Source organism: Cotesia glomerata, linkage group LG2 (genome assembly GCF_020080835.1).
Source record: "Cotesia glomerata isolate CgM1 linkage group LG2, MPM_Cglom_v2.3, whole genome shotgun sequence".
NCBI classification, from domain to species: Eukaryota; Metazoa; Arthropoda; class Insecta; order Hymenoptera; family Braconidae; genus Cotesia; species Cotesia glomerata.
The window spans coordinates 13,844,859-13,859,047 of record NC_058159.1 but is presented as its reverse complement, the minus strand read 5'-3'; the positions used below and the strand labels follow the sequence as shown (position 1 = coordinate 13,859,047).

Sequence of the window (14,189 nt, the reverse complement as noted above, 5' to 3'; positions counted from 1 at the left end):
ATTGTAGATAACTTACCGACAGAGATTTTATTTGAAAATCATTCAATTAAAAATCATTTACTTATGTCAAAATATCAAAAATATATATATGTAATTCAAGATATTTTAATAGAAGTGTTCATATTTCAAGAAAAATAAAGTTTTTAGTGCTAGAATAAATGATTTAATAAAGTTAATGAGTTTACCAATGAGATTATCTCGATGGATATGAACTTCATCTAAAAACAAAAAAAACCCTTTTGTGGAGAATTTGATTTCCTATAAGCATATTTTCATGATTTTTTATCAAAATTTAAATAATGTAACAAATATTCCAAAATACTATAATTTTATCGAAAAATGAACTTAAATTGGCCGCCGGCACGTGTTATTTTTGTTAAAAATCAAAAAGCAAAATTTTTCCCGTAGTTTTTCGTCAAAAGGAAGGATTTTTTTGGGCGTCTGAAAGAATTTAATTTTTAACGACCACCCTAATATATATATATATATATACATATATATATATATATATATATATATATATATATATATACTATATATATATATATATATATATATATATATATATATACAATCGTGGACATTAATTTAAGTATGTTTTTAAGTTTACTGGAAAATAGCCATTTGTTAACTTGAACGTTTATAAACTATAAATTTGAAAATTAGTTGATAATGTAATTTGTAAAATTAGTCGCTAATAAAAAATGATATTAATGAAATTAGCGAAATGGAAATTTCACCAAATATATATTCAGTCATTTATAAAATAGCGAAAAACAAAAATTTGTGGCTATGTGAATTTAGCCAATTCTTACTGCAGAAACTTATAAAATTAGCCGATTGCAAACTTTGTGAATTGTAAAATTTGCCATTTCAAAATCTTTCGTAGTTCTCGAATGGATCGATGGATCAAAAAACGATTTGAGGCATCTAAAAGGACTTTCATGAATTTAGTTTTTCTGAAAATTAGAGCAGATTTAGGGCCAAATTTTGAATTTTCACCGGAAATACCCAAACTAAGCTGTTAAAAAATTCTATGAAAATCAAATACATTGTCTCACACCAAAATATATCAGGAAATGCCCAAACGCAGCCCCTGTTAAAAGCGGAACTAAAAATTCTAATTTTAAAAGGTTCTCCACGGGAGTTACATTTTGGCACACCCTAATATATGGGGCATTCCACGCCAAATCGACCACTTTTGAACCCGACCCCTTTAGATTTTGCTGAAACTTTTCCATCCTTTTCTACCCTTTGGAAAACATTTTTGAGAATTTTTTCAAATTTTTTTGTCCAACCTCAAAAAAGTTATGAATTTTTCAAAAAAATGGCTTTTTTATTTTCAAATAGCCATAACTTTTTCAGAAATTAACTTTTGGGTACCTTTTTTTTTTAAAAAATTTTTGTTTTTAAAAGAATTTTTCGAAAAAATATACGAAAAAAATTTAACATGATCAATTATATAAAATAATCGGTTTTTTTAAGTACAATCGTCATTTTTTCGAAGTCCGCCATTTTCTTTTTTTTTTTTTTTTTTCTCAAAAAAAACTTCAATTTATTTGACAACTATCCCCGCTAATCCCGAGCAGGGCCGATTTTTTTTTATATTTTTTTTATTTATTTAAAAAAAAATTTTGTTTATTTTAAAAAATGAAAATTTTTTCTTCATAAATACTATTTATATAACAATAAAAATGTTATTTAATGGTTCTGAGGTATTATAATCTCTATTTATTATATTAATTTTCTATTTTTTTGACTAGGATTAATGATTAATAAAGTAAATTTTCAATGACTGAAAAATTATTCAACAATTTATTAATTACGTCTCTGGCGTTTAAATATTTTACAAATTTTGTGCTCGTTGGAATTTGAAAAGTTTTTAATGTACAAACAACCATTTTTGTCTGGAATTATACAGTGTAATTGTTGAGTTCCTGTGATCGGTTTTGTTTTTAAAAATCTTTTATTTAAATAATTTACTGCTGTTTTATAATCCTTTTTTGGGGAAAACTTAGTTATGATGTTTGGCAAGTTGTCCGGATCAGAAGTCCATTCAAAGAGTTCTTCAGGCGTTGTTATTCGTTTGTCAACCGCAAGTTGGAGACTTGCTCTTGCTGCATATCGTTTAATGGTACCATCACATGGACCTTTGCCATGGGCTGTCGCAAAAAAATGCCATTCAGCAGGAATGTCGAAATCCTCTTCGTGATAATATAAATTTACGAAGTTTTTAAAGTTTTTAAATTGTTGAGGAGCCCCGTCAGAAAAATAATAAATTTTGTTACAACGTTCAGGAAGACTTTTTACATAGTCAGTTATTAATTTGATAAAAACATGTACGGCAACGGCATCATGATTATTACAATCTGAAATAATTACTAAACTTTTGTGTTCAAGTTCGCCATTTACTTTATAATAAATCACTACTGGGAAAATTGTTGCTTGATTATTGTTCCAGTGAAAATCAGATGCCGCGTTTTGCACTACGAACGCGTAATTTTCTGCAAAATCACAAATAATGATAAATTCATTTGGTTCTAATGTTTCTCTCAATGTTTTCAAAAATTTTGCTTGTTCTTTAGCAATAAATGAGTGAGGTAGAAGAGTTTTAAATTCAGTACAAAAATCTTCAACAAATTCTTCTATAGGCTTAATAATAGTTTCTAAACTGCTTCTCGGTTTAGATATCCAATACTTATATGTAATATTCTCAATTTCGTGATTTTCAAAACATGCCAGTAAAAGGTTACTCAACTCATCTACCCCTGGACAGTTTTCACATCTACCCAAATAACATAGAAACGATGGAGATTTACATACAATCAAACTCAAACAATCACTATAGTGTGTAATGGATATATCTGTATTTCTTGTTAGAGAATGAATATTCGCACCTGAAACATTTGTGATTTAGTTAAATAAAAATTCACACATTTATAACTGTTAATGAATTTGATAATTACCAAGCATCATTAACTTAACGTTTTGATGGATCGTACAGACACAGATGGTATGTGTTCCACTTGCCCCTGCTAACACACAATGTTTAGGTCGCAGAGAAGCAAATCTCGAAAATCCGGAGGCACTGTAGTGCCTCAAGCCAAGTACACGTTCAACAACATATGTAATAATATGTGTGAACGTGTAGGCGTGAGGCTACAGTGCCTCTATTCTCGAGTCAGATGTCAACATAACCTCACCATATTTTTAACTCGATTTATTTTATTACTACATTCATATCAACACTTTACACTCGCTTTAAATAGTTTAATTATTAGTTCTTTCTTTACCCCAAATTTTTTCAGAAGTATTGTAATAACGTCACAATATCACTCAGATAACTCATTTATTTTAACCGTCAGTAGTTTAATAATTATCTTAACTCCTGTTCTTTTCCTTAGGCCTAGCTCTACTAGCACCTAAAAATCAAGTTTCCTATCTCGTCGAGAGAAATTCAATTTTAATCATAATCCTCCAATAATTATTTTTTTTTTTTCATCAAAAACGATCCAATAAGAAATGTCGAAGTTATGTAAAAAATGCACTTTTTTCGAAATTTTTCGTTTTTGATAACTCCCGAATGAATCAATCGATTTTGACGGGACTGACGGCAATAAATGTAGTATTTCAAGTTTAAGAGTGGATAAGTTTTTGAAATTGACTAGTGGAGTCCTTTAAAAGTTATTCCAAAAAAACCATTTCTTGAAAATTTTATTTTTGAGATTTCTCAAAATTTAGCGAACCGAATCGATTCAAATTTTCAACAAATTTAATGGCAATGATACTCTTTGGATCGCCACTTATCTCGATCCGATCGATCGAGCTGTTCAAAACTTATAGATTCATATGTTTGCATCAAAATATTATCAGTAGGGTCAATGACTTGGTGAGGAGGGGCTGAAAGAATTGTTGTCCCTAAAATCGCTTTTCACATCAGTTCTTTGGCCTTAGTTATCAGACGTGAAAAAATTTGGGGTACTCAATGACGCACGCCAAGTACGTTTAAAAAATTGTTTTTAATTGTTAAATTTACCACAAAATTTTTTCAATTATTAAAAATCATAACGGCTACTTGGTCTGTTTTTTTTCGATTTTACATCTTTTTGTAAAGTGATAATTTCTCCATGGTATTTTTGTAAATCAAAAGTTGTGAACGTGTACTTGGTGTAATTTTTTACAGTGAAACTGTTTTTGTTCAGATCTAATTTTCTCTGCAGCGTTTATTTCCCGAAAACATTGGTATAATTCTTTTAAGTTAGACAGGACAAGTCTTTTTTGGACGGGTACTCGATTATCATCATCATTTCGAACTGAAACAAAATCTTTCATACCTGGCATCGGAGCACTGTACTCATCATCATTATAAAAATTTTCAACTTTCAATTTCACTTGATCTGCAATTTTTCTCCCTATAAAAAAAGATGTTGAGTAAGTGAGTCTTCAGTTGTGTTTAAGACATCAATTTAATGCTATATATACCTAATTTTGATTCAGGTACTGAAAGTAGACCTTTTTCTTCAACCAACGCTTTTGCTACCCTTGACATATGTCTTGATGTATTCATAGTTTCAGAAATACGTCTTTCACTCCATTGTTCAGGTAATAATGTTAAAATCTGTATTTTCAATGATTTTTCCGTTTCTTTATCGTTAAATTTGTCTTGCAGTAATTTTATTAAAGCGCGAAAATTTTCACCATCATCATCGACCGGGTCTTCATCAGTTGAAGAGAGTAAAACCTTTTTCAAGCTGTCAGATATCTGATTTATTTTGTTGTTTAAAAATTGATTGTCATTTAATTTCCTTGATGGGATTGGTGATTGATTTAACAGCTGTAATGCATGATTTATTACAGGTAACTGAGTTGCAGCGCTAACTTGAGATGCCAAGCTTGGTTGTGAATTTTTTGGTTCGTTATCAAATGACATAGAACCTTAAAAAATAATAAAAACATGTAATAACTCAAAATGTATTCAATTAATAAACGTATAAATAATTTAAAAACCTTACGGAATGATAATGATAATGGTAGATCTGTGGCAGTTGTATTACTATCGCTATCAAAATGATCATCGTTTTCATTACTGTCACTAGAGTTGCCTTCGTGATCACTTGAATCAACATTAGGATCATCACGAGTATTTGTTTGTTGTTTAACTACCTTATAAGCTTCTTTTCGACATAAACTGCATAATAAATAATAATTACTCAACCCGAACATTTCTTTCATAATGTCAGTCGCTGGACGCAAACCAATTTTTTTACAATGAGACTCCAGCCCAAAAGGATTACAACATCGATCAAATTGCTTCATTGATGCCATGATGTTTCAATGAAATTATTCCACTAAATGGAGATTAGTAAAATCAAAATAATTAGCACTTCCACAAAGAGTGAGTCAGGAACATGTTCATAAACTTGAGAAATTTTTTCATTTATCAAATGTTATGACAACAATTTTTTATTCGACACTAAAACGCAAAAAATATTTATAGGTTATGTTCTAGATTTCATATAGAGGAACACTATAGATTTTTGAATCGAAACATAATCACGTGTATCTACTAAACTGGCTATAGGTAAGTCTGTGATTGCCATACCCTAGTTTATCGATCCTATTGACGCGCCAAAATTTGAATTTCAGTCATTATAATCGAAGATTAAGATAATAAATAGAAATTATAATACCTCAGAACCATTAAATAACATTTTTATTGTTATATAAATAGTATTTATGAAAAAAAAATTTTCATTTTTTAAAATTAAACAAAATTTTTTTTTAAATAAATAAAAAAAATATAAAAAAAAATCGGCCCTGCTCGGGATTAGCGGGGATAGTTGTCAAATAAATTGAAGTTTTTTTTGAGAAAAAAAAAAAAAAAAGAAAATGGCGGACTTCGAAAAAATGACGATTGTACTTAAAAAAACCGATTATTTTATATAATTGATCATGTTAAATTTTTTTCGTATATTTTTTCAAAAAATTCATTCAAAAACAAAAATTTTTAAAAAAAAAAAGGTACCCAAAAGTTAATTTCTGAAAAAGTTATGGCTATTTGAAAATAAAAAAGCCATTTTTTTGAAAAATTCATAACTTTTTTGAGGTTGGACAAAAAAATTTGAAAAAATTCTCAAAAATTTTTTCCAAAGGGTAGAAAAGGATGGAAAAGTTTCAGCAAAATCTAAAGGGGTCGGGTTCAAAAGTGGTCGATTTGGCGTGGAATACCCCATATATATATTAGAGTGTCTCAAAAAAACCGAAAATTTTTTTTTTCTCGGAAAACATTGAAAAACCGTTAGAGTACATTGAGAAAAAGGCCCTGTTTAAAGGAGAGCTCTTAATATTAATATTTGAGGTGGCGACGCGTAATTTTCTATTTATTATTTAAATAACATGGGAAAATTTTTTTTTTAATTTTGGAATTTTGTAACACGATAACGAGATACTTTATAAGTATACCAAAAATAGTCGTTATAGGAAATTTAATGCTCTACAAAAAAAGCCTGAATGACATTTTGCGTAAGTCGAACCGTTTCGAAGATATCGAGCCTCAAAGTTCAGACTGTTTAAAATTGTGCTTTTTTTTTGTAAACGCAAAAATATCAATTTATATGTATAAATAATATAATATTATCAACTTAAAAATAAATTTATACATTTATTCGATAGATTACAGGTCTAAAATTCTTGATAATTTAACAAATAATAATTTTTATAGATTTTTAGAGAAAAATATTTACTAACCTAAAAAATCTGGTAAAAGATTATCATAAATTTACTTTTATTATGTACCAATAATATATTTACTGATTATATAGTCATATCTTAATCTAAAAATTGCAAGTTTTTTGAATTGAAAGTCATTTTTTCAGCGGTAAACATTTAATTACACTGGATACAATAAAAGTATTTGATCTTTTCTATCATAGATGGCGTCGAGGAAATTTTCTTCTCGAATGCGCTCCAAGTTAAAAAATTAATGTATCAAATACTTGCTCTTAAAAACTATTTATTAGTTTTTTTACTTTACTTTTTTTAGTGAAAGTTATCGGTGCTTATCAGTTTAAATTGTTATATACGGCTGTTCGGTGAACAAGGCCCAGTAGCGATTAACTCGCTCCTGGGGGACTCCCAAATTCAAGAGACGCACCTGTCCACCGCTAGTTCCCGCAAAAATCGAACCGCCAATAGAAAATCAGCCTCTCGATCACGTCATGAATCGACCGCTTTATTGGCTGATCGCTCCCACTAGACATGCGCAATAGCCTTCTTCCCCAACTCAATGAGGAAGAAGACGGACTATTGTTATTATCTTTCGCTTCCACGCTTTCGTTGCAACAAGTCGCCATTAATTCCGCTTTACTTTCGCTTATTGTTAATTAACCGCATTTCGCTATTTTTATAATTTAAATTGCTTAAATTAACCGCTAATAATTCGCTTTAATTTGTTATAGGTAAATTGTGTTATCAGTGCATTTATTTCACCGCTTTTTCAGTGCCGGCAAAGTGTTCAACCAAGTGTCAACCGGCTTCGCTTTTGCAACCCACGCTGTAATTTACAAATCCGCTTTTATCTTAACAATCCGCTATTAAAAATATTAAATATTGAGTGTAATTAATGTAAATAAATTACTAGTGTTATTTTTGATAATAAATTACGCGTTTTAATTGAGATATCCAACCCTAAACCTGATCCCCGCTTTTCCGCTCTTTCTGTAATTATTCATTGGTCCCTCGAGCCGGATCAGGCTGGCTCTATCTCAATTAAATTAATTTATCATTCCGCTTAAAAATTGTGCTGTGTTAAGTGAAGTGTAATACCGCTAGGAAAGGTCGAGTGTCAGGAGCATCGCAGAGCACATCGGGTGCTGCTCCTGATAGTCATTCGTACACCGGTACGCTGAACTTTCCGTTTATTAAGACTGAAAACTCGACTTCGGGCCTTAAATAACCTCGCTATGGAGAATTACACAAGATAGTTGAAAAATGCAATTTGTGCTTCAACTTTCGTGTTCCGCACCGCGCCGCAGATTGCAAGACCGCTCAAGATTGCCGAAAATGTGGTCAACGTCACCACATGTCCATCCATTTTGGATGCACCAACGAAACCAGCTTCACCGCAGTCTACATCTTCCGCACAGATCCGCTTTCCGCTCAAGTATTGCTAGCTACCGCTTTAGTCCAGGTCCGCCCACATCATGGTAATCCAATCACCGCCAGAGTGTTGATTGATCAAGGTTCAGAGCTCTCATTTATGAGACAGTCGCTCTTCAAGAAGCTTGGACAACCGCTACAGCGTGACATGGTCATGCTCAAGGGCATTGGCAATGTCTCCGCAGGAAGCTCACTAGGTGTGAGCACAATTGAGCTTCGTTCGCTGTGTACGACCGCATCAATGCATGTCAGCATGCATATTCTACCAACACTGACGGTAGATCTTCCATCGTTCGTGATCGCTGATCCGAAATGGCCGCATCTTGAGAATCTCAAGCTCGCTGACCCGCAGTATCTACAGCCACGCCCTGTAGATATTATTCTAGGTGCATCACCAGCCGCACAGATTATGAACGCAGAGATTCAACGAGGACCTCGCAATGCTCCTATTGCACAATCCACCACGCTTGGTTGGATTGTCTATGGAGCTGTCACCGCTAAACACGCTTCAACATCACACGCAGCACTACATGCGTCAGTAGATACTGAATTACAAGACGCTATCGCTAAGTTTTGGGAACAGGAAGAAGTTCCATCTGGAAATTCACCGCTCAACACCGCTGAAGAAGACGAGTGTGAAATTCACTTTCGTCAAACGCATTATCGACAGCCTGATGGACGCTACGTAGTGAGATTACCGCTTAAAGCCCTTGAGAGTCAACTTGGCGACTCTATCAACGCAGCTATGGGGTCACTCCGCAGATTAATAACTCGCTTGTCGCGAGAAAGAGAATATTCTGACATGTATCGTGCATTCATGGCAGAATACATTCAACTAGGACACATGGTACGAGTACCAGTCAACGAATTGCCCGCAAACGCTTACTTCTTGCCTCACCATGGGGTATTGAAGCTTGATAGTACCACTACGAAGCTCCGCACAGTGTTCAATGGTTCCTGTGCAACATCTACAGGAATTTCATTGAACGACATTCTCCACGCAGGACCCAAAACGCAAATTGACATTTTTGATGTGATGTTGAGAATCCGTTGCAGCAGGATTCTATTCGCTACTGACATCACCAAGATGTTCAGACAGATTGAGGTCGACTCGCTTGATTGGCCGCTTCAGTGCATTCTCTGGATAGATGAGAATGACTTAATAGACGCTTACTGTCTCAAGACAGTCACATACGGAACCGCTAGTGCACCTTTTGACGCTGTACGTGTGCTTATCCAACTAGTAAAGGATGAAGGACACCGCTTTCCGCTAGCTGTTGCTCCAATGTTGAAAACACGCTACGTAGATGATATCTACGGTGGAGCAGACAACGAAGAAGACGCTATCAAGGCTGCAGTACAAACAAAAGCTCTGTGTGCAGCAGGCTGCTTCCCGCTTGCCAAATGGGCTAGCAATAGCCCACGGTTACTCGCTGAAGTCGCTCCAGAAAAGCAGCTGGATACACCGCTTAAAGAAATCAGTGATGCACCAGTAAAGTCCTGGGCATGTACTGGAATTCACGCACTGACGCTCTCCAGTTCAAGTACACGCTACCGCCAGATACGCCTAAGACAAAGAGAGCTATTTTGTCTGAAATCGCTAAACTGTATGATCCGCTAGGACTTCTCGCACCAATAGTCGTCAAAGCCAAGATCTTTATGCAAAATCTGTGGCTAGATAGAGTGTCATGGGATGAACAATTGTCACCATCACTCATTCACAAATGGACTGGATACCGCGAGGATCTTCGAAACATCGAATCCATCCGCATTCCACGCTGGAATAATATAGCACCTGGAGCAACTATGGAATTGCACGGGTTCTCAGACGCTTCGCAAAACGCTATGGCTGCCGCTGTTTATTTGAGAGTCACTGACGCTGATGGGAACACAAAGGTCTCACTTCTGTGTTCAAAAACGCAAGTAGCACCGCTGAAGACCATGACAATCCCACGCTTGGAATTATCTGCCGCATGGTTTGCTAACACAACTGATACTTCATGTTAAAGAAGTTCAGTCGCTTGAAAATGTCAGGATCAATCTCTGGACTGACTCCGCCGTGACTCTCGCATGGATTAAAAGTCCAGCAATCCGCTGGAAGACATTCGTCCGCAATAGAGTGGGAAAAATCCAAGAAACGCTTCGAGATGTCTCCTGGAAATTCATTCCAGGAAAACAAAACCCCGCTGACTGCGCTTCAAGAGGTATACCTACGCTAAAACTGAAACAACACGCTCTCTGGTGGCATGGACCAACTTGGCTCCATGAACCAGAATCCTCTTGGCCCACTCTGGAGCCTCCAAAAGACAACGCAACGCATCGAGAAGAACGCCAAGGTCTGACACTAGTAACTTGGAAAGCAGAAAATTGCCTGCTCCAACAATTACTGTCGCATTACACGCAGCTGTTTCCACTGCTACGGAAGCTTAGCATCTGGCATCGTGCCATCGACCGCTTTAAAAGAGTTCCACAATCTTCGCTGACCTACCCGCTTACTCCATCAGACCTGGAGCGCGCTAAATTGACCTTGATTAAGTTCACTCAAGGACAATACTTCGCTAGAGAGATTCACACGCTACAAGATAGTGATGGTCTGCCTAAAAATAACAGCATCACTAAGCTGACTCCGTTCATCGACCATCAAATGGGTCCTGAGGGTCGGTGGCCGCTTGAAAAACGCATTGCTGGACCCAGAAGAGAGGCATCCAGCGATTCTACCGCGACAATCACCGCTTACATCAATTTTGATTGATGATTCGCACCGCAAAACGCTTCACGGAGGTACTCAGCTTACGCTCGCTGACTTACGCAAGACTGTCTGGATCATTGGAGGCCGTGTTCCAGTCAGATCATTTATTTTACGCTGCGTTATCTGCACGAGACACCGTGGAGAACGCGCTCAACAGTTGATGGGTCAACTACCCGCCGCACGAGTACAGCCAACTCGAGCCTTCTTGCATACAGGACTCGACTACGCTGGACCTATCACGCTGAAAACGTTTCAAGGACGTGGAGCAAAAACATACAAAGGCTGGATTGCAGTCTTTGTATGCATGTTCAGTTCAGCTGTACACTTAGAGCTAGTAACTGACTACACCGCTGCCGCTTTCATCGCCGCTTATCGCCGCTTCACTAGTCGCCGAGGTATCTGCCACACGCTATATTCAGACTGTGGAACCAATTTTGTAGGAGCAGATAAAGAGCTGAAACGACTATTCGCTGCAGGATCCCGTACATTACGAGAATTATCAACCTTGATCGCTCAAGATGGCACGAACTGGAAATTCAATCCGCCTGGAGCTCCACATTTTGGAGGAAAATGGGAAGCCGCTGTGAAATCTATCAAATTTCACCTTCGAAGAACAATCGGAGACTCGCTGTTGACGCTTGAGCAATATTCAACGCTACTGGCTCAAATTGAAGCCATATTGAATTCCAGACCGCTCACACCGCTGAATGAAGATCCTGCTGACCTGGCTGTACTGACTCCAGGTCACTTCTTAATCGGACAGTCACTGACCGCTATCCCAGAGCCATCGCTGACAGATTTACAACCTGCTCGGCTCTCGCACTGGGAACAAGTCCAGCAAATGGTTCAACATTTCTGGAAACGCTACTACCAGGACTGCATCCACCGCTACCAGGCCATTTCAAAGTGGCATCATCGACGCAACCAGATCAAGGTGGGTTCAGTAGTACTGATCACCACTGAGGATCTCCCGCCAACCAAGTGGCCATTAGCCAAAGTAATTGCTGTCCATCCAGGTGAAGATGGACAAATCCGCGTAGTAACTGTTAAGACAGTTAACACAGAGCTGGTACGTCCAATTACAAAGCTCTGTGTCCTGCCGCTAACGCATGAAGAAGATGATCTTGTCGACGCAGCCGCCAACCCGGGGGAGAATGTTCGGTGAACAAGGCCCAGTAGCGATTAACTCGCTCCTGGGGGACTCCCAAATTCAAGAGACGCACCTGTCCACCGCTAGTTCCCGCAAAAATCGAACCGCCAATAGAAAATCAGCCTCTCGATCACGTCATGAATCGACCGCTTTATTGGCTGATCGCTCCCACTAGACATGCGCAATAGCCTTCTTCCCCAACTCAATGAGGAAGAAGACGGACTATTGTTATTATCTTTCGCTTCCACGCTTTCGTTGCAACAAGTCGCCATTAATTCCGCTTTACTTTCGCTTATTGTTAATTAACCGCATTTCGCTATTTTTATAATTTAAATTGCTTAAATTAACCGCTAATAATTCGCTTTAATTTGTTATAGGTAAATTGTGTTATCAGTGCATTTATTTCACCGCTTTTTCAGTGCCGGCAAAGTGTTCAACCAAGTGTCAACCGGCTTCGCTTTTGCAACCCACGCTGTAATTTACAAATCCGCTTTTATCTTAACAATCCGCTATTAAAAATATTAAATATTGAGTGTAATTAATGTAAATAAATTACTAGTGTTATTTTTGATAATAAATTACGCGTTTTAATTGAGATATCCAACCCTAAACCTGATCCCCGCTTTTCCGCTCTTTCTGTAATTATTCAACGGCTATCAGTGCAAGTAAGAGTTTTACTGATATTATCAGTCTCGTGTTAAATTTTTCCACCTTAATAATTACCTTCCAAGCTCATGTAATATTATACATTTCTTCTCGTATGATTGCTTTATCGATTACGTTTTTATTCTGATAATTGTTTAAGTTAACAGAGTGTTTATTATTTTTCGAAGAATTGAGTTTACTAAGTTGATTAACTAAGTGTTAAATATGGAAAAACAAATTTATTTAATTGGCTGCCAAATAACAAAATTTGTGGGACGTAAACTACCAACTATTAAAGAAGTTATGTCTCTTTTTTTCCTTTATTATCGTTCTCAGAGATTTCCAATAAACAAAAGTGCATTATTAACGATTGAAAAGGTTTTTGAGTTATGGGCTGAAGCTGATATTCCGACCTGTAGAAAAATTCTGCAATAAGAAAGCTTGTTCACTATCATACTCTGTGGAGAAATTTAGAAAAAGTAAAAATAAAAGTCTCACAAAAAGCGTCACATTTTTGTGCTTTAATTGAAAAAATTGTTTGACGTTGCTGATCATAATGCAACAAAACTTCTTGATAAAGATAAAAAATTATTTTTGCAAGGCCAACGGCAACCGAATCGACGAGGTTTTATTAATGTTATTCCTCAAAACGATATGGAAGTTGATATTATATCAGACAGTGATGTAAACCAACCACATGACATTGGTAAGTGTTGTTATTCTTTTTCGCAATCTTAGATCATTTTTGCATAAAAATTATGTAGAAAATCGTTTACTTTTAAATCTGGAATTTTTTTAATTTCTTGGAGAACTTAATTAAAATTTTAAATATTTTATAGAGAACTTTCAGTCAACTGACAACGATACCGGCTTATTAAGTCAAAAAACGGATTCCAGTCTTAGTCGGACTTCAAATTCAATTTCGGATTACGAAGATGAACTTAAGTTATCGCAACAGCACAAAAAAAAGAACATCATGATACTGTTATGTCCACCCGCAAATTTTTTTTCTCTCTTCTCATTTTTCTTAATTTAAATCACCCGCGCAGATGGAAGACTTCTCCATGCGCGAAAGCCACAATAAAATATAAGCTACGTGACTGCTGGTTGACTAGCGGGGACTTCTGCAATCTCAGCACCGCGAGCTTTTAAAAAGGCGATCAACAGCCAAATCCATGTCTTAGTTGGTTAATTCGACTTCCGCGTTTAACTGACGGGCCCGTGCCTTGTAGAGTCCTTTGCTTTAATTTGCTCCGCACTTAAAGGAAGTTTGGACGCGGTTTCAACCGGCAGGCCACGTATTAGTTTTAAGTGTAAACCAGGTCTTTGTTAGTTAATTCGACTTCCGCGTTTAACTTGACAGGCCCGTGCCTTGTAAAAGTCCCTTATCTTAATTTGCGCTGCACTTAAGACGAGTTCAGACACGGTTCAACCGGCAGGCCACGTATTAGTTATTAATATCTACGAGTCGGGATTCTCAAAGTTCTA

The 14,189-nt window shown here is 36.1% G+C and overlaps 3 protein-coding genes and 1 long non-coding RNA gene across 4 annotated transcripts; 2 read left to right on the top strand and 2 right to left on the bottom strand.

The window, feature by feature from the left end:
* Nucleotides 1-2,554: 2,554 nt before the first annotated feature.
* Nucleotides 2,555-3,081, bottom strand: LOC123260053. The gene is made up of 2 exons (XR_006508386.1): nucleotides 2,967-3,081; nucleotides 2,555-2,897 (listed from the first exon to the last, which is right to left on the bottom strand). It is a non-coding gene; the product is annotated as an uncharacterized LOC123260053 (long non-coding RNA).
* A 1,062-nt stretch (nucleotides 3,082-4,143) lies between these two features.
* Nucleotides 4,144-5,325, bottom strand: LOC123258940. The gene is made up of 3 exons (XM_044719197.1): nucleotides 5,013-5,325; nucleotides 4,483-4,935; nucleotides 4,144-4,412 (listed from the first exon to the last, which is right to left on the bottom strand). Exons 1-3 carry the CDS (start codon nucleotides 5,323-5,325, stop codon nucleotides 4,144-4,146), a joined length of 1,035 nt encoding a protein of 344 aa, XP_044575132.1.
* A 2,755-nt stretch (nucleotides 5,326-8,080) lies between these two features.
* Nucleotides 8,081-10,909, top strand: LOC123258939. The gene is made up of 3 exons (XM_044719196.1): nucleotides 8,081-9,701; nucleotides 9,779-10,133; nucleotides 10,192-10,909. Exons 1-3 carry the CDS (start codon nucleotides 8,081-8,083, stop codon nucleotides 10,907-10,909), a joined length of 2,694 nt encoding a protein of 897 aa, XP_044575131.1.
* Nucleotides 10,910-11,066: 157 nt separating this feature from the next.
* LOC123258938 lies at nucleotides 11,067-12,071 on the top strand. The gene has a single exon (XM_044719195.1). It carries the CDS (start codon nucleotides 11,067-11,069, stop codon nucleotides 12,069-12,071), a length of 1,005 nt encoding a protein of 334 aa, XP_044575130.1.
* Nucleotides 12,072-14,189: the final 2,118 nt, after the last annotated feature.